This window comes from Dryobates pubescens, chromosome 10 (genome assembly GCF_014839835.1).
Source record: "Dryobates pubescens isolate bDryPub1 chromosome 10, bDryPub1.pri, whole genome shotgun sequence".
Lineage (NCBI taxonomy): Eukaryota > Metazoa > Chordata > Aves > Piciformes > Picidae > Dryobates > Dryobates pubescens.
The window spans coordinates 34483744-34504297 of NC_071621.1; the positions used below are offsets into that span (position 1 = coordinate 34483744).

Below are 20554 nucleotides of genomic sequence, written 5' to 3' on the forward strand. Positions count from 1 at the left end.
CATATCTTTTTGTAGATGATGACACCGACAGTAAATGGAGTAGAAACTGCCTTAAGGAGAGCTGAGAACTCCAAACAAAGCTATCATTTATCACATCCCTCTCAACCCCACACAAAATACCTCAGCACTGACACAATGAGAATACTGCCAACACAATCCCCAAAAAACTTTTCTTAACCACAGAAGAAACCTTATTGTATCAGGAGGAGATTAAAACCAAGCACCAGGAAATGAACTCTGTCAGGCATGTCTGTGATTCAGTTTATATGTCTTAGCATCCTCAGCAAAGGACGTGGAGCCTGTTACCCTGTGAGCTTAGACCCCACTCAGCTTCTGCACACAGCAGTTCTCTGGTTCCTAGGATCTCTTGCCCAAAGATGACCCCATACTTAACATACCCTGAGCTGCACCTCCAAAGATCTCTTCTACAGGAGTCTGATTAAAGAGAACAGGAGACTACATTTAAACTATTTTTTATCAACCTCCAGCTGCTAATATACAATCTTCACTTAAAACCCAGAGGGACTTGTGCTCTCTAATTTATGCACATTGAGCAAAAAATGTTAATTAACTTTTTTTTTCCCCCTGCATACACAAAATTTGGAAATGCAGATGAAATCTGTTTTGTATATCAACAGTTTATGTACTGAAGTAAGTCCGTAAAAGCAAACTATAAATGAGGCTTGTATCCAGAACGGCTGTAAAATTCTCAATGGCAAGAAAGTAGTTAGCTATCTTCCTGTGAATAACTTCTCAAATAACATTCAGCCTCACTTCAGAAACTCTGAAAATTACTTTGAGTGAGAGGACCAGATGCCAAGAGATTAAATAATTTCCTGCTTGCTCTCCCTTGAGACAGAAAATCATATCGTATTCCAGACAATGAATTCACAGTGCTTCCCAAAAAAAGCCCAAATGAAAAAAATGTATAACAAATACACAGCAGGGCAGGCAAGATGAAATTAATGACTACTTACTGGACTAACAGCCTTTTGCTCGTGCAAAGACTAAGGCATGTACGCACCTGAAGCAGCAGTGATTCTGTCTTGAGCCAAGTGAATATTACATTCTTACCATGACATTAAGGATGTGCTTATCTTGAGCTTCGTGGTCTAATCTCTCAGCAGTATAGAGCACCCCAGTGTTGGGATCAATTCTGAATTTTCTCATGCTGACTGTATCGATGCTGCTGTGAATAATGTAGCTCAATTTATGCTTTTCATCTCTGTCTATAGCTTCAATCTGCAGAATTTCAGTATCTGGGAGGATGTCCTCTGAAATGGTGACATCGTAAGTTGGCTGAGAGAATTCTGGGCCATTATCATTGTTATCCAGCACTTTGATAAGAACCTACAGTTAATAAAAGAAAAACATTTGAAGTTACTGAAATCTAACCAGCTGACTGAATAGACACCTAAAGAAGTATAACCTACTTTAGATGGCCGATGATGTTATGCTGCTGTATGGTGGGACTGCCAAACATTGTTCAACATTAAATGCTTACTGTCCAGATCAAAAGAAATAATAAGGATGTGACTTTGGAGGTCAAATGTTCCTAATTTTAAGACCTACTCAGAGCCAGACAAGTCCATATTTTCAGTATATAGACTGGAAAATATGCCTACAGTGTTCACAGGAAAGGTTTTGTCATCACTTGTAACTGCTCTGGTTACAAGAGCTATTATGGGATTTCCTTTTCCCTTCACTGTTAGTAAGGCTATAAAAGAATCCTTTTCATGTTACTTAAATCTTTTTATACAACGAAGACTCTGCTAAATGCTGTGTTGTTTTCTACCTGATAGATTGAGTTGGGATGTACTAGCAGTGTCAAATTGTGACAGCAGTAGAGATGTCCAAGTTTCTGTTACACCTTCGTCTGTGTTAGGAGCAGTGACACTTGATGAAGCGAGAACAGGAGATGATCTCACGACCACACAAGCCCACCCCACACACATCAATACATACTACCAAGGACAAGTAATCTCAGGACACTGGTGACAGGGAAGGATTACTCTTATGGTTTTATGCTTGCTCTTCCTTTATCAGTCATGGCTGTCCCTGTTGCCAACTATTTGCCCCTCTTTTGTTGAAGTTTATGAATGTCAGTGAATGGTAGAACTTTTGCTAAATATGTGAATGAGTATTGTGTGATTTGATTCAAATCTGACTCTAAACCCTCAGCATTGATCCCTAAAGAAACTTAGAGAAGAGGAAGGCAGCCAGGATGCTGCAGTCCCTGCTCATTACACCCATTTCAACAGATCAGGAACTGATCCTGGTAAGCAATAAGAGTCAGTATTCTCGAGGCTTTGCCTGTCAAAGTTTATGTAACTATGCAACATTATGCATGTGTGGCTCCAATGAGTTGTTGTGGTTTTCACCATTGGAGGAATCACCCCCTGAAGACAGTTTGACTTCCAGACTTTGTGTTCTCTAGATTAGCAAAACCCCTGACAAACTCCATAATACTGAAAGATGAAATGCAGAGTTGCTGCTTTTTCAGTACTGGAAGCAAGAAGTATGCCTGTGAAAGCACACACCTGATTTTACAGTGACTGAAATGGAGCAATCTTATTATTCAAAGGCTTTGAAATATGAAGCAGTCCAATGAACTACAAAGGAAAGGTCATGCACAAGACTAAGACTAAGAGAATCCCTCATGATGCTGGCTCTGCTGTTTTGAAAAGTACTTAGCTATTTTTAAAGTAAATATTTTATTACTTTGCTTGATCAAGTCCTTTTCACCCATACTTTCTTAACAGAATCAAAACACAGTTACACTTTTACTGCAATATTGCACAAACAGATGTTGGCCTTAGAGGGAAATGAAACTTTAGATATGTGGAGGGGTTTGCAGAACACATTACCCAAAGGAACATGAGCAATTGTACGCAGCAGTCATAATGAACTAGCCTGGGAACTGTTTAAAAGACAGCTGAAATAAAATGCTCTGTAAGTTAAATGGCAGAGGACTTCAACTGCGCATTCCATGGGCTTTAATTTTCACCAGATTATGGTACGCCAGAGCGAACCAGGCCAATGCCTGTATTAAGTTATGCTTCAGCCCTGGACAGACAGCAATAAAACTGGGGGGTTAATATACAGTGCTGGGCCAATAATAATGAGGAAGATTTACTCAGCTTTTCATGATTTTTGGTTTTATACTATATATGAAAGCGTGGTTTTAACTCAATGGAGTTAAAAAAAAAAGCCAAACGCTGTGAAGAAATTAATTATAATACACAGAAGAAAGTCTGAGAAAATAATTCAAGACTTCAATGGAAAACTCAGTGTTTGTTTACCACCTTCATTAGCGTGAAGAAGTGACATGGAAGTAGCATAAACTGAGGATATTCTGATTACCAGTGTTTAAGGCTCAAAGGCATCTTCTAAAGCAGTTTTGATGCCCTCAGTCTTTTGCCAAGTGCCACTGTAACATGGCTGGATTATTTTACTGCTGCACTGTTAACAAAGACAAAAACATCATTTATCTTCCTTATAGTATCATAGAATCATAGAATCAATAAGGTTGGAAAAGACCTCAAAGATCATCAAGCCCAGCCTGTCACCCAAGACTCATGACTACTAAACCATGGCTTCAAGTGCCCCAAAACTTTGTCATGTTATCATTTAAGACAGCCTAACAGAGGAATAAGAACTTCTCCAATGGATTCAACTGAAAATACCAAGTGTTTGACTCTGCTGTACAGCACAGTCTACTGAGGGAGCTACACAAGCTGCCACATGAGGGACAGACAAAACCTGTGAATTCATTTGCAGCATTTCTGTGTACAAGCTCAAGCTACTCTGTAAGAAAAAAACCAACAAAGAAACAAATAAGAAGTCCAGATGCATACCACCATATCTTAAAAATACTGCTAAATCTCTGACACATCCTTTTGTCTGTGTGCTGTATGATCACGTTCTGTTTGTGTGCTGTACGATCACCCCAACGCTGGGGGTCATTTTCCATTATATCTAATGCAGTTTGGGATCACTGGCAAATTGTGAAAGCAGAAGATGGCAGAAAGCTTCATCTACCACAAAGCCTCCACCGTGACTGTGCAAGCCACAGCGCCACGCTTTATGCCTTCGCCAGACTGCATAAACTCAACAGAATGGGACTGGATCAGCATCAGAGACCAAAGGCAGGCCATAAGACTATGAGAACTGTAGCATAGATTGACAAAGCAGCAATTCTTTCCCACTGAAAAAAGTATAAGCTAATGTCCTGACAGATAGATAGGGGCCACATCAGTGTCTGGGGAGTGGAAGGCATGGAGAAGACAAAAGATGAAAAACCAGAGGTTCTCACTCACAGTGCTCATCAAATTTACTTGGAATTGCTTTGATAATTTCTTCCTTCTTCCTTTCTTTTTTTTTTTTTCAGTTTCTTCTCAACTTTTTTTTTTTTTTCCATTTCACTTAATATCTACTATAAAACTGAACAAGTGTCTGTTTAAGTGGCAAGCATCTTCCTCCCCAGAGGCAGCAGTATTTTAATGATTTGTCAAGAGATCTACCCTGAAATACGCATTATTTATTACATACTCTGCATTTCAACAGCCACTTCCATCTGGAGATGGAAAGCAGCAGGTTAGAGATGCTAATGAATAAAAAGGTCATTATTGATTCACAATTTCTTCTATTAAAGCAGTTAAGAGTATTTCTAATTTTTGTCAGCTGTCCCTCAAAATCCCCCAGAGTCAACTGTAATTTTAACATTACGGTCTCTCCTTTACTAGAGGGGGCTAGATCTTCCTCATAACAAAGGGAAGTTAAATTATATATGAGAATAGTGATTATACAGAGCTCTGTTAAACCCACAAGCTATGGAAAAGGAGAAAATGGAACTCTTTTATGTTCTTAAAAATTTAACTATCTTGGGAGCTGCTTGAAACAAAATCAGGTAAAATAAAATGGAACTTAAGTTTTACATAGATATTGCTCTTTCATTCCTTACAACATTTTCTGAGGAAGAAGTGGCTATGACTATCACCATCCTTTGCCCATTAAAACCTTGCAGCAAGGTTAATGACTTAGCAAAGCCACAAGAGAAGTGCAGTGGCAAAGGTGGGGAAGATGCTTTAGGCTTCTTTTTGAGCCACCCTTCTTTTTTAAGGTCATTTTAAAATACCACCTTCCTATGGAGAAGATTGCCTGCTCCCACACCATAACTTCTAGCAAGGTGTTATTTAAAGGAGGGGGCAATGTATTCCTTTAATAACAGACAAATGTTACACTGTCATGAACACTGGGCTCACAGAAAACCTGGTCCTACAAATATACGTGAAGTTGAGCAAGGTGAATGCCCCCAGTGTGCCAGTATGAGGAAAGTTGCTCAAATTCATTTAATGACTGCCAAACTTAGGCACAAAATCTTGGTACTACTGGCAAATTTCCCATGGAATTAAAAAAGGCTAGCACTCTGCTCCTTGAAGTCTTAAGCTTTAGCCAGCCTGTAATATGTCTTTCACCCAAAATCAAGTGTTAGCCTACTGAAGCAACTCAAAGACTCACGGTGTATGACTTACTTAATGCTTTCTTCATATTTACTTCCAAACAGAAGTTATGGCAAGAATGAACTGGTGCATAAATACATTTTATTACTGTGTAGGTGCCTGGGGTGTTAAGTTGTGACCATGCCGATCCTATGGGATCAAGGACAGGCTTTAAAAGTTTCCCAACACGTCTCTGGAAGGTGACGAATGGAAATGTTTACTATTTGTTTGCTGCTAAGAAGGGATTCCTCTTTGGTGAGGACTATACAAGGTTACTGACTAAACCACTTTTCATAGACAAACATTAGCTGCAAGTCTTTTTTCTATGCTCATAAAGCAAACATGCAGCAAAGCAGTCTCTGCCTGGTTATCCTTGAAAGCTTCTATCTTTCCAGCACGTCGTGGGCTCCAGAAAGGCAGGCTTGCCTCCTTCTGTTTCCATTGTGCAGAGCCTAATTTATAGTCTGAACAAGCGCCTTGCTATAAAAGATCTGCTTCTCCCTGCTCACTTCCTATTTCCCACAGTTAAAGCAAGTTTGAAATAAAGGATTCACAGGCCTCCAAGCTTACAAATTAGGCAAAGTAACACTTGGAGCATTAGCAAAAAACTTTGTATTCAAAATGGTAAGCGAAAGGCCTGGACAAACACAATCAAACCTAACGCAGGAAGTCTCTCCAAAGCTGTTTTTAATGTTGCCCATCACAAATACCTTTGGTTTAGGCACAAACGTATTTGAATGAAAACTGGATAAATGCCAGGAGCTGCTTTAGAGACATTTGAAGCTGCAAGAATCTGCTTGGCTAATTGCTTGGTCTGGGCACAGTGTTGTAGTACAACCTATTAAATGCCTGAATTGCTTAAACTCAGGTTACGCTTTTGTGCAGGTTTTGGAAACCTATTTGATTATATATTGCTTTAAATGGTGCTACCACACAGCTTTATTTGCTTCTTCCTGGCAAGTTTTTTTTCTCCCCACCAAACCCCAACGTTAACATGAAAATGTGAATAGTTTCCTTACCAACCTCATTATTTACACTTTACCACACTCAGTGTGTCATGTTAAAATGAGAGGCAAAGTCATTGTCTCACAGGCGCGACAGTGCTGAGATCGCTGGATGGGACAGAAAAATAATTAAGGATTGGGTTGTTTCCAGTTTGGAAGAAATGTTCAGCAGAGCAAAAGTGAAAAACTGACTTGAAATCCCAGGACTTCTTGTCTATCCTAGAAGAATTCACAAGCCCAGAACCTCTTCTGGCAGGCCCTTACAACACTACCTGTATTTCGGCCATGGCCCTCTAGAAAGAGCTTTTCAGTTAAAAGATTCACTTGGGATGATCAATAGGCTCCTCGTTGTTGAGAAACAACCTTATAAAGAAAAGGTGCTCTCTGATAGGTGAGACCAAGTTTCATATCCTGAACCTCACAGCCAAAGGTCAATCCTGAACAGAAGAATAAATAAAAGCCCACAACCTTCTGCAAGGAGAGACAGAAAGGGGTAATGAGCAGTAACTGCTCTTCCAGCCTCGTTGGTTCCAGCTGAAGGTATTACAAGTAGACCATGTATTGATCTACAAAACTGCATGTCCCTCTCTGAACGTCCACTATACTGGGAAATAGCGAGATGGCTTGGCAACAAATGAAACTGAAGCACTTTTTGCCTCCTAGCATGGAATCATGCCTTCATGCTTTAAAGTCTTTTTTATTGCAGTTAGGATGATAAGAAAGAAGGTGGCCAGAAAAAGGAGAGGTAAAACTCTTCCCTATAATACCATGGCTTCAGGATTCTGCTCTTGAAAAAAAATAATTGCCTCTTACTAGAACATTCTCCATTAAAGTGAAAAAATATCAGTTAGGTGACTGCTCCCCATTGTACAGTGCTTCTGGGGGTATTTTCACAAACCACAAAAGCACACGCTACAAATAAACTAATAAATGCTGTTCCTATGTTGTGCTTGGATGTAAAGAATCTGACTTGCTCATGAATAAAAAAAGGGAGGCTTTGGAATAAACCTAACTCATGACCAAGACTAACGTTACATAGCCAAAATTAGTTAAATTGTGGCAAGAGTAGGCACTTAGATGCAGTTACACTGATTTTTAGCTGGGAGGTGGTGGTGGTGAGGAGCTGGGTCATTGCACAGAGCTCTTGCCCCGTCTCTTTCAAGTGTGGGATGCAGAAGCCCTGTCCCCATCCAAGGCCAATAGCTCTCCTGACAGCTGCAGGGATCGTGTTTCGTGGGGATTTAAGGCCGACGTACGCCTTCAGCCTTTAATAAATTACTGCACGGCCTTGAGCAAAGATGAATTAAGCTAAGGGAAAAAAACCCAAAAGCTCTCCCTGGCTAAGCTAGGAGACTTTGCCTTCCTAGAAGTTAATCAGTGTGACACAAGCTCTATACTCTAACTCCAAATATATAAATCAAACGAATCAACATTTCTTTGTCTTTTGCTGCCTCCATCCATCCCTCCCCATAAGAGTGTTACTGCTGTGATGGCTGGGGCCCAGCTGGACAGGCAGCACAGTGCGTGGCAGTGGCTTAACAAGCCCTGGTTCTTTGGTTCTCACTTTGGAGATTTTATTCCTTTTTGAAATCCTCCTCATCTTCAAAACAAATAGGCTTTCAATTACTAAGGAAGTTCATGGTATTATTCCTTTCTTTTAATTAATATTCCTTATGTTCTTTTCACCTCTTAACTTAGCAGCAAGCCATGAATACATCAGATGCAACTTTAAAATCAAAACTATTTCCTTCCTCTCATCATGGGTACTGAACCATGTGTGCAGTGAGGCATGAAGGAAGCAAACAGTTTATCAGAGTTTAAGGAGTGCAGGAACACTGCTAAAAAAACTTCTGCAAGTCAGTGCCAGGGATCATGTTACCAAGGCAAAAATCTTTGGCATTTTTATGTTCTGTTTTACCACCTCCAACTGTGTAATAGACAAAAGGCCAGGAAGAGATAAAGGGGAACAGGTGGGGTGGAATAAAAAGCAAGACTGTTCATTTGGCATGGCAGTGATCAGCTGTTTCATAACAAACCATGACACATTGTTGGGGGGAGTGTTGTAATATTTTGTTATTACAGAAGGGAATGAGTTTATAAATTTGCTTTCCACCCATTTCCTCTTCCATGATCTCTTCTTGTAGCTGTAGTTTGAAGTGCAGGTGGTACTACGTATGAGAGACAAAATACTTACGATGTAAGTGTATTAAAACTCAGAACAAGGCCAACGCGAGGCATCAGTAGATGCTGTTTGGATTCTTTCTATGAGACACTTTGCTTCAACTATCAGTTTGATATTTATTTATTTATTTAAATTATTGTTCTCAAAGGAAACAAAGATGAATAAGGTAACCAAAGCCTCTCAAGTCCAGTCAAAAATACAGTCTGAAAGTTTATTGTAAAAGAGAAAGATAACGAGGCAGGCCATAGCTCTGGCAGCTTTGAAATAACGATTGCTTTTGAAATCTATGTTGTGAAGACCAAAAGGAACACATTCTCAGATGCTGACCAGGCCACAATTAAATACTTCAGCAGTATCAATGTGGAGAAGAAGAGATGGAGGAGAGATGGGTCTGTACTACCAATGATTATCTAACGCTGAATTACTGCAATCTTAAATGACTATCTTACATGCTTAAATAGGTCACATCACTGTTACAAAGACTGTTCAGGCTTCTTTTAGAATGCAACAGCTTTACTGAAATATGTTTTTACCATATGTTTTAATTAAAAATGTAGAGTTTGCATCAAAATAGGTTTTGAAGACTGTCACGGAGATAAATTTATTAAACCAAAAGCAGCAAACCCAATAAATACATTATCCATATGAAGAGAAATTACTTAGATCCAGCATGTTTGAAATGTGCTTTTTAGCATTTTTTCTTTTTGCTGAAATGTTTACTAAGAAAAGAAAAAAATAGAAGAAAAAAGTAATGTCAGGGATTCAACACCAAAAGCACTATCACTACTAGTAGTTTAGCTATTACTAGCTAAACAAAAAACTGCTCAAGGGCTGAATAAAATGCATGACTGAAAGAGAATGTAAAGAGGTTAGTCATTCTCCCCTGCTTGTCTGCCAGAATACTGGGAGGTGATTTGACTATTCTGAGTAAGTGCCTTCCTGAGGAGAAAATACTGTTTTTCAGGGAGCATTTTAAGTGACCAGAGAAAGGCATAACAAGGAATACAGGCCAGACAGATCAAATTAAATACAAGTGATGTTTTTAGCAGAAACTATTAGGGAAAATAGTAGACTTCCTGCAATGTAATTTATCATCAATTGATGTTTTCTTACCAAGAGTGGACTATCAGGAGAAATTAGCAGACAAACACAGATTTTAGGGCTGGTTATAAAGAGGAATTCAGAACGAGAAAGTACTTAATGATTTAAAAGTCTTAGGAAAGCTGCTGTTGTGACTCAGTGAATACAGATTTACATCTGAACCATTTCAGCAAAAAGGCAAGGTAGAATGAAAGCATCTGTGTATGCATGCATATATGTAAATGCCTTCCTTCTGCATTATAAAGGAATAAATATCACCTATTTTTTTTATTTCCCCCATAAACCACATTCAGTTTGAATTTGAGGACACAGACGTCCTCTATCAACACATTTCCCCCTATGTGCCAACTAATATTTAGGCTATAGACACACTTTACACTCAGAATTTCAGGCCCTAGCTAATCCATGCCCCACAAGTCCATTGGAGGCTGCTGCTTTGTGAAGTCTACCCAGTGTCAGCTAGACTGCAAAGTGACTGTCCTGCACCATGGGTTCTGTCCACGTCTCATCGCCAGACTGGCTCCCACTGAACAGATACCCAGGCTCTCCACTAGTCTGTCTGAGAAGGATGTGTCAGAGACATCACTAACCCGTCCCTTCACATTTATGTGACCTGACTTCTTAGTTGCTGAAAGGCACTAAGCCTGATAAGCAAGTCTGCTTTGAAAGGGTTCACTGGGGCTGTTGCCCAGAAGACAATGTAATCGCAGGCAGTGACACTAAAGGAGAGATCCTTTGAATTCTGAGTTCCGCCTCTGAGCAATTTCTTCTCTGAACAATTGATTCCGTGTCCCACATTTGGGTCTTTGAGGATGAGAGGTATAAACTCCACTTAATACAATCAATAGTAATATTCCCTAACACCACAGAAGCACTATTGTATTTTGGGCCATTAGGGGGTGATACAATTGCCAAAATCTAAGCTTTGCTGCCTGTGACCGGGACTCCCTCAGCTGGAGGAAGGCAAATTACTTTTGTGTGAGCATGAAGAGGACAAAAGGAGAAATACCACCCTGAAACCTTCATCAGCTGACTCTTTACAACCAGATGGAAAAACACTGAAGACTCTCCCCTCCATTAGTTAATGGTGATCTCAAAGATGCTGCTTTTAAGTGAATGGCAAAATGATTAATTTTTATAGCAGGTACATTTCACTAACAAATGCAAAGAACTTGCCAAGAAAGGAAAGTGATATTCTACCTGAGTCGTGGCAATGTTTGTTCCATCGGTGACCTCCACAGTCATATTATATATTGACCTCTGTTCTGCATCCAAGGGCTTTGCAATGACAATAGTGCCCACTCCCTTCTCCGCGTCGAAAGAACTATCGTAATTCCCTCCTAATTGTTGCACAAAAATACAATTAAATTAGCCATTTCTGGAAAAATTCCCGTTGAAAGTGTTCCTAGAAGTGGGCATATTTGGCATCCATCTTAAGGGCTTGCCTTAACATACATAGTACATCTACTGATACTTCTTTGTTCACAACTCATTTATATTTCAGAGCACAGTTTGTACGTCGGAAAGCAGATATCATTAAAATGCACTGCAAGAACAACAACAACAAAAAATCACAATCTAGCAGTCTATTTAAGTGAACCATAACCGAGTCTATAAACATAATCAAAGAGCTGTAAGCTCATAAGATGTGTGTCCTTGTAGTCTGGGTAAGGAACAAGCAGAACTACCTTGTTTTCGTAGAAGCAATTTGAAGAGGGTTTTATGCCGCACACACGTTGTACTCTCAGGGAATTCTCACCCGTGCCGATGGGTGCAAGGATTGCCAAGCACGACTTTAAAAATGGCAATTGTCATCAATTTTACGAATGCAAATAGAGGGTTGTTATGTTAATTTCAAGGACAATGATAATTGCTGGCAGCAAAGGTCAAATTCTACTAGTCCTTTCAGAATTATTCAAACAGATCTGACAGGATACACATCCTAAATTCCTTTCCATTAAGGAAACCCTCACAATAAACTCTCCTGAAGTTAATATCCCCTTATTCTGTCACATGCTGAATGATGCAGCAGTGGCAAAACCCTCCCGAGTCTCAGGTGAAAGAAAAAAGATAAAAAAAAAGTATTAAAAAGTAAGAGATAGCCATAAATAATTTGAGATGAAAGGGTTACAGGATTTCTCAGCCACAGCTAGAGTTTATAAATTAGAACCACTCATTGTGCTCAAAAGCGAGGCACACACTCCCTGCTGCTAAGCTGTATCATACTCACTTATCTATAAAGTGGTATCTATTATGATTTGAGTCTGAAATTCTTGGAGGCAGAGGACAAGGAGAGTGGGAACGTAACACTGCTGACAAATGAACTCTTAAGGTATATTCATCAAAGCTCTGCCATGCCACTAGCTACTGTCTTTGACAAGGCTTTTCACTTCAAACCTGTATAAAAGCTGCTCAGACCTCTTGAGATGAGGCCCATTCTCATGCATTATATATAGACAGAGAAATATTGTAATGGCTCTTATCTTAGGGCTGGGGACAAAGAAGTGAGAGAGGACAGTCTGTCTTGCCCTACCATCAAGACTTGCATGTGCATGGGTTTCTGACCAACAACCAGCATTATTCTCAGAAACAAGTGAGAGCAAAAAGGTTTTGACATTGCTGGAAGTTGAAGATTAGGAGGAATCAGAGTCAAATCAAAGCCCTTAACATGAGGAAATCCTAACTTCTCTCTAACTCTTGCACAGACTATTGTAGGGAACGTGTAAGCTACAAAAGCCACTGCCCTATATCTGCCTTGGTGGCCATTCAGGAGTGGGAGAAGAAAGGGGAAGGAGACATGAGAGTACAGGTGACCTGTGCAAACTGAACTTCTGCATAATTAAATGATTCAAATGTAGTCCTTTCAGTTGTGCCATCACATTTTCTTAGAGATATATAAACATATATCTATACAGTTCTAAACCTAATAGAAGAGTTGTGGTTTTCCAGGAAAATCACACTGGATCTGCTGTGCTTTATGGTGGATAGAAACATTGCTTATTCCTTAACCACCTGCAAGCCCAATCTGCTTATTTCTCTCTCTCTCTAGATATATATTTAACACTATCTGACAGTAGGAAAAAAGGCATAATTGCCCTTGACATTTAAGCAATAGCAAGGGTCTGGACATTGATCCTATCTTCAGTGTTTGGGGTTTGTTTTTAAAAAGTTAGTCTGGAAGGAAAAAAGATGCCATCTCCCAATTCATGTTTCAAATTGATTTACTTGGGAACAATTATGCCATGAAAACTAACTGGAGGAAAAAAAAAAGCCTCATTTGAAGAAAAGAGTTTGAGATTGTTGCAAGAAAATCTCTGCTGAAATGAAGCTAGCCTTGGGACAGTAGGGCACTTTACAAAGAGAGTGTTTCATACTGATAACCATGAAAATCAAATGAAAGTCTACACTTCAAGATGCTTAATAACCATCTTAATGAGCAATCAAAAATTATATGCTATCAGCTGGCATGCACTTCCAAATATCCCCCTGCCTTTAAAACTTCCAAGTAACATGGAAGGATTAGCAATGAATGTTTTTTAAATGCCCTTCCTCTGTTGGCTTAGAGCTGGGTTTGCATTGCAAATACACTGTCCTCTTCAAGCCATTAAGTGAATCATATTCTTCCCCTAAAATAAGAACTGAATTAATCATATGAGTTTGGTTTTTTTTCATGTTATTCCCATTGCCCCAAATGGCCTAGTGGTAAACACATAAATCTTGGTTGCCAGCTGCCCCAATCCAGCCTACACTTGTAACTAACCAGGCAATGAACTTCATTTTACATTGACTTTATTTTACATTCTGTATTAAGCAAGGCAGAAACTGCATCAAACACTGAGACAGAGAAGGATCAGAGAACATCTCACTGTGAGATTTGTGATCATAACATTCTCTGGAGTGAAAGTCTGCTTCATTCCTGACTCAGAGTGGCACAATTTAAGAGACCATGGTCAGATGCAGCACTACTGCTGCCTGAATGCTGCCTGAGATATTGTGCCCTGCCTCTCATCTAGAGTAGCAGAGGCACTACTCCACACAGCCTTCATGCATTCTCAAAACAGGTCTTCATATGACGAATGGTTCTGAAGTTGCACTTAAGCACTGAAGATTAATTAATGAATGAGGTATAAATGCTGAACTATGAGAGCCTTACAGATGTGTCAAGTCTATGCAAGGCCTACAGTGAAGCACCCAGAGAAGCAGCCAACACAATTATCTTTGAAAGATGGGTGCTGGGGGGGCATGAAGAGAGGGAGAGAACATTCTTGTGTAAAAACAAACAGGATCTTCTCTCAAAAACTCCTGCAGCTGAACTAGTCTAGGAACTCCACATGAAACCATTTCCTTCCGAAGGTGCTCCCGCTGAGGCTGGAGGGCTGAGCCCATAGGTGGTGACAGCTAAGCAGGTGTGAGTTTCACACCCTTCTGGGATACCTGAGGCTGGTTTTTGAAAGCATGCTGCTGGGCAACTACAAACCCTTTTGCATCGAGCTCTTCCGCAGTGCTGTAAGCTCTTGCAGTATCAGTTTTAACAATGTTACTATTGGTCATTTAACATTTTCTTTGATCACAATCTTAGGATGAAAGGGGGCTAAGGATGATGAAATTTTGTTCAGCTGCTCGCTTTTATTAATGTGAATTCTTATTACTTATTCCATTTTCCAGCATATGGCACATGCTTTCCTTTTTAGTGTCACTAAAACCGGCTTTCAGATACAAGATATGTAGAAGCTGTCTTTGCTAATGTGCTTGCAACAGCATTAGGAAAGAAGTATTTCAAGTGAAGATAATACATGGTGAGTTTCTGGGGCACTTTGGGAAAATCAGCACTAAAGGTGGCAAGAAGATTGAACTGGCTAACTGGCTAGACAGGTCATCCTGAGAAAGCATTTAACACTGACAGACCTCAGAGAGATGTGGATTAGCTGTTGGTAATGCCATTGCAGGCTAAGATGTAATGGTGATACATCTTCAATGCAGATTAAAGACTTTCTCTAAAATACTTTGATAAAATTGAAGCACTTACAGTGGGATTTCATGTCTCCACATCTACTTGCAATGCCATATTTGGATGAGAGGACTTATCATGTCGGGATGATATAAATTCATCCAGAAAGTGCTTTTGCTTTCTAATTGACTGTTAAGATTCCCAAAGGCAGCCAGCACAGACAGTTATGTCTACACTTCGGACAGCTAAAGTTAAGTATGATGATTTCTAGCCTTACTTTCTTGATTCATCAGTCTTAATGATCTTGTGTAAGCCCTGGAATCATATTTACAGAACTGGGCAAATTCTTATGTTATATGAAAGAACATTATAGGTTATATGGCATTTTCTAATATAACTCTATCCAGTTCCATAGAATCATAGAATGCTTTGGATTGGCAGGACCCTTAAAGATCAACTAGTACCAACTCCCCTGCCATGGGCAGGGACACCTTCCACTAGATCTGGTTTCTCAAAGCCCCATCCAGCCTGGCCTTCCAGCCACTTCCAGGGAGGGCCATCTACAATTTCCCTGGGCAACCATGCAATTGCTATCAAACTCAGGACAGCTGTAGAAACGATTTTAGGTTTCAGTTTAATAGATGGTAGATTCTCATCAAGAAGGAGCTCTCAGGAAATTGAACCAAGATACCTCCAAGCCAACAGTCTATAGGTTGTGTTCTCTGCAGAGAGGAGCCTTGGTTACATTTGCTGTCTGAACATGGAGTGTTGCCATCTTGTTTCTTGGCTTTCAGAGTCTCTGCAAGCATATTTTCCATCTGACAAATGTCCAGTATGCTTTGGAAAGAATTAACTTTCCTTTTAACAGGGAAGATTTGCTGTTGTTGTTTTGTTTGCTGTTTTTTTGTTTGCTTTCTGTTTTGCTGGGTTTTTTTGAAAAAAACAACACTGGACCCTACATGACTGACAGGAGAGGATCTTCAGATGTAACAAACTTTACCATCCATTTGGTGCAATCAACAGGCTGAGGAAAACTTCCTGAATCCCTGAAAGGGATTTCTAGGGGTCAGCTGGAGGATTTGCCTAAGGCAAGACATGATGCAGATCTTGCATTCCCACGGAATGTGGGCTCTGCACCTCTGTCCATTTGGAATTTCAGTGTTGGTTTTTTAATGAGTTTCATTTTGAAGCATATTCTCCTTATATTTTGACTACTGCATTTGCTGAAAACAATTATCCTTTTTGGCAGTGGCTTTCTTAGATGAATTTCTTTTTGGAAAGATGCTGAACCTGTCTATGTTCCTATCAAGTACTGGTATAAAGTTTAAGATGGAATTATGCTACTGTGAGAAATTTTGTTTTCCTCTGAGAACAACAAACCTGAAGGACTTTTAGGCAAAAGAACCCCACGTGAAGGCTTTTTGCCCCACTATTCCTGTGCAGAAGAGTGAGACTGAAAATGTCTAATGACTGTGGAAAAATCAGACTTGTTCTGTCTTAGACGTAAAGATGGATCATGCTGAACTCTGGAGGACATCCTCAAATGAAAGACAGGTAAAAATCTTGCAAGAGCCCTCCTTCACTGGTAGATGGCAAAGAGCACACATGTTCCAAGTTCAAACAGTGAAGCCAGGAATACACCGAGATCTTCACACAGGTCTCATTTGGCCTATCACAGCATGACTGACAAGTGGAGGACAGAAATACAGGGGATGATCTCATTTAGAGAATACTCCTTTAACACACATTTTCTCAGGGCAGAGAAGATTCTTAGCTGTCTTTTACCAAAGCACAACACCAAGGACACTGATGATAAATTGGGTCAGCTGCTACAATTCACATGTTGCTCAGAGCAGAGATTCAGAGGAAAACGTAGAAAAGGAATTAATCCTGAGACTCCAGGATTTTCAGCAGAAGAAGCAAAGCCAAGATTTCATTTTTTTTCTGTTTTCAAAAAAGATGAAATAAAACTTAGTGACTGCTTCAAATTCAACTGCAGACTTTTATTAATCAGAACATAGTATGTGACATGTAAATATTTATTCTTTTATGTACTGTATCAAGCTAAGATGAAAATAATGCAGACTGAGTTTCCAGATAAAACTGTTGCAATGGGAGTCAAAGCCTTGGGTTTACTGCTAAGAAGCAGAAGGTAAGGGCATAAAAATCAGAAAAGAAATCAGAAAGGTATTTTAGATATTTCTCAGAGGAGATAATTCCAGGGCTAGCTAGGGAGCTACGTGGTTCTGACATCAATGAAAAGCTGCAGCACTGTGAATCAAATGGACAATTAATTAAAATTAATACTTATTAAAATGATTGTCATCTAAGCACCCTTGATGAAGAGTTCTGATGTGCTTTTAAAGCTTGTCTGTTCTTATAAAGGCACAGGTTGGGGGAAGAAGGAAAGAGAGAGAGAGAGAACAGGGAGGCCTGTTCAGAGAATCAGAGAGATGTTGTGCAACATGCTACTTAAGCAAAAACTAGCACCATGCAGCTTAGCGCCAGTGTCCAAAGTAGTCACCACACCATTCCCACCACTAACAAAGGAAGAGACAGAGAGGGCTCAATTTGCCTGGGAGAAATAAAGATCTCTGAATTATTTTGGAGTTACCACTGAAAATTAGTTTCTCACGAATGACTGAATAAATTTAACACGCCTGAAACAGCCTACGTTCACGTCTTTCACATCGTGGAATCTGCAGGCACTGAGAATGGTGTTGAATGCAGACTGAAAACAGAAACCAGCGATGACATCTCAACCATTCTCAATTAAACAAACATAGAAACGAACAGGTAAGCATCCTGTTCCTCTCTAGTCCCCAGAGGACAGACAATTTCTTTGCCTGCCAGGCACCTTAATCTCTTGGGGTTGATTAACTCAAAAATGTAAATAGCTTTTTTTAAAGCATATATAATTGAGGAGCAAATTCGATGCTGATGTTAGGCAGATAGAAAACTACATGGCCAGACTTCATCTGCCCTCATTCCTCCCTTTTTTTTTTCCAGCTGGGAGAAAGTGTGTGTTATGCATTAAAAAAAAAAAGAAGTCCTCTGGAATTCCAGTGCCCATTTAGTTTGAAAAGGTCATAAACATAAAGGTCAAGCTGCAAACTCTGTATTAAATGATGCCTCCACATAAGCCTTAAGGGCTTTTGTTGACATTACTGTGAACTGTGCAAGGAGGTCCAGAATCACAGAATACCAGATGGAGCAGCATCAGAGCTAGGTTTTACAGCAGCACAGAAGCCATCTCTTGCATCAGCAGTCCCATACAGCTCTCCATACGTGACAACTAACTTCTACTAATAACCCTTGTTTTTCCACATGATGACATTGAGGAACAAGGATAGTAAGTGGTTTTTGATACTGACATTGAATAAAGGCAGCAAAGATACTCTGAATATATGGTGTTCTGCCTATAAACCTCTCAGGGTGGGGTTTGCATTTGCATCTCGCATGCAGAGCATCTGAAACAACAAGGTCTTCTACATGTCCAGGATTGCTGCTATTCCTATTGCAGTGCTGTTGCTACTGTTATTTATAACAGCAGTAATACTTAATGACAACATTCATATGGTAACAGTACTGAACTGCATGGTCAGGGTCACTGATTTCTCATTAAGTCTGGAGAAGCTCTGTCTCCATGACCCTCTGCAGTGATGAAGCATCTTGCACTATGAGGAACTATGTCCTATAAGGAAAAAAAATGAAGTTGTTTAACCATCAAAAATCTAAAACATTTGAACTACTTTAGCCATAAAGGTCACATTAAATGACAAATTAAAGGCTTAAATTTCATAAAGCTCTCCATACCACCTCTGTTTGGTAGGCAAAAATGGACTAATATTGTAAGGTGCTGCTTGATTGCAAGTGACTCTAATAATGTAAAAGAATGCAGGGGAAGAGCGAGGGCTTCTCAGTGCTTAACACAGGCTGCATTTTAATGAGAGCTGGTGAATTCACCAAGGAAAGGACCAAAAGGCTGTGAAAGGCAGAGGAGTCCAGCAAAAGGTTCAAATGGGGAAAAAAGTGTCAATAACATCAATAAAGATGGATTTCTCCTGGGAGGAAAGTTAGGGTCAGTGAGGAAAAGAAGCAGAATGTAAACATTAGCTAACAAATTGCATGTAGCGTAGTGAAACAACCAAGGGAATCTGAGGTAAACTGTAGGAAACATATGCTGTCCTTTCTCAGGGGCTAGCAGGAACCCTAGAACATGATAATAGCTTTGGGTTTAATTTTAATGTGGTTGGCACTTCAGAAACCACGCTACAAATTCAGAGAGGAAATGTTGCTGCTTCTGTCTTTCGTCTGCACAAACTGGCAACAAACAGCGGATGAAAACAACTCTGACAGATCCTTTCTCTAGTGGTCCTTGTCCTTCCTGTTGGCTAAACCCATCCACAAACAGCTATGCTGAAATGAAAGCCAGGCTCAATCCCTGTAAATAAAGACTGCTGATGCACCCTTTCCACTAAGTCTGTGGCAAAGGCTTTTTGTTTCTTTAATCTTTCACATCTTATTTGCTTTATATCCTTTCATTTATATAGCACCACTTTCTACGGACATGGCGTTTTACATCCAAAGGTATATACAAAGCAGGTAAAAGCACCTGAAAATAGGAATTAGCACAACAACTTTGTAGGGTCATTGTGCTGCTGGAAAAAGTCTCATTTTGCAGATGTTATTTTAAATCACACAAGTGAGTCTGCACCAGAAGCCATGAGAACGTGACTAAGAATTCTGACTTATTTCTCCACTCCAGCCCAGTGAGATCCTCTACTCCCTGTCCTTTTTGGCAGCAACAACCACAGCGGCACTTCCCTGCAATTTTGAGAGCGTTACTTCTCTGGGTCCTCCTCATCTTTGCTAAGGATATTTCTCCTTATCTTTGTAAGCAATTTGATCTAAGGCAATTTTGTGGTTGAAATCTCACGCTGAAACACATTCCTCTTTTTTTCAGCTTGCATTCAAGACAAACTTTTGGTGGCTCCATTTGTAACCCATATGTTGATTCATCCCATTCTGTTTCACAGTTAAATGGGTGGCACTGGACTGTGAAAAAGTTGGAATTAATTATTTGTGATCAACTGTGGAAAATCCGTGAATAAAATGATAATAATTTGACACAACTACGGTAAAAAGCTGTCATAGAAAGAAACGCAGCACATCCATGTGTCGCATCGCATCCTGTCACAGGCACTTATGAAAGATGTAATATAAATTGTCTCAAAAAAACTTGCAAAAAGAAAAGGCAGCCTGGATAGTTGTATTTTAGCAAATGTGTTTGCACTAAGGGTACCTTCTGTTGAACAGTTCTGCCCACAAGCTGTCTGTAGAATATAGAACATCTCTCGAGCATGCTTGCCACCTTGCAGCAGGGCAGTCGGAAGCAGAAAAAAAAGAACAGAATGCAGAAAAAAAGGTGAAGAAAGAGAGAAATGAGGGACAGCAAGTCTAAGTACCATAAATACATTTAGAAATGAGATTAGCAAAGTGTGACAATAGAATTTAAATGACAGACATTAAGATTGCAGTAAATAACGTAGGATAAAAAAGAAAACAGTTCAGCCATATAGAGCTTTTTTTTCAGCTTAGCTAAGGAGTCATAAGCAAAGCAGGAATATTATTATTGTTGTTATTATTATTAATTATTAATTATCATTATTAATTATTATAGCTGTTGTTACCACTCTATTAAAATAGCATTTTCATTTCAGCATGACAAAAGTGGGTTTAATTTTAGGGGGACAGTTCAGGGTTGTTAGTTTTCTTGCTCTCAAACCCACACATCCATATGCTGTGCTTCTCAGGC

General features: G+C 39.7%; 1 protein-coding gene across 7 annotated transcripts in view; it reads right to left on the minus strand.

Moving 5' to 3' along the window:
* FAT3 (FAT atypical cadherin 3) overlaps positions 1-20554 on the minus strand; it is a 475061-nt gene that overhangs the window by 88657 nt on the left and 365850 nt on the right. For 5 of the 7 annotated variants that reach the window (XM_054164879.1, XM_054164876.1, XM_054164878.1 and 2 more), the window contains exons 7-9: positions 20042-20110; positions 10989-11128; positions 1075-1350 (exon numbers count right to left, since the gene is read on the minus strand). In XM_054164879.1, the coding sequence (XP_054020854.1) occupies positions 1075-1350; positions 10989-11128; positions 20042-20110 (485 nt within the window). The remainder of the gene's footprint in view (positions 1-1074; positions 1351-10988; positions 11129-20041; positions 20111-20554) is intronic. The other 2 variants (XM_054164880.1, XM_054164877.1) reach the window with 1 other exon arrangement.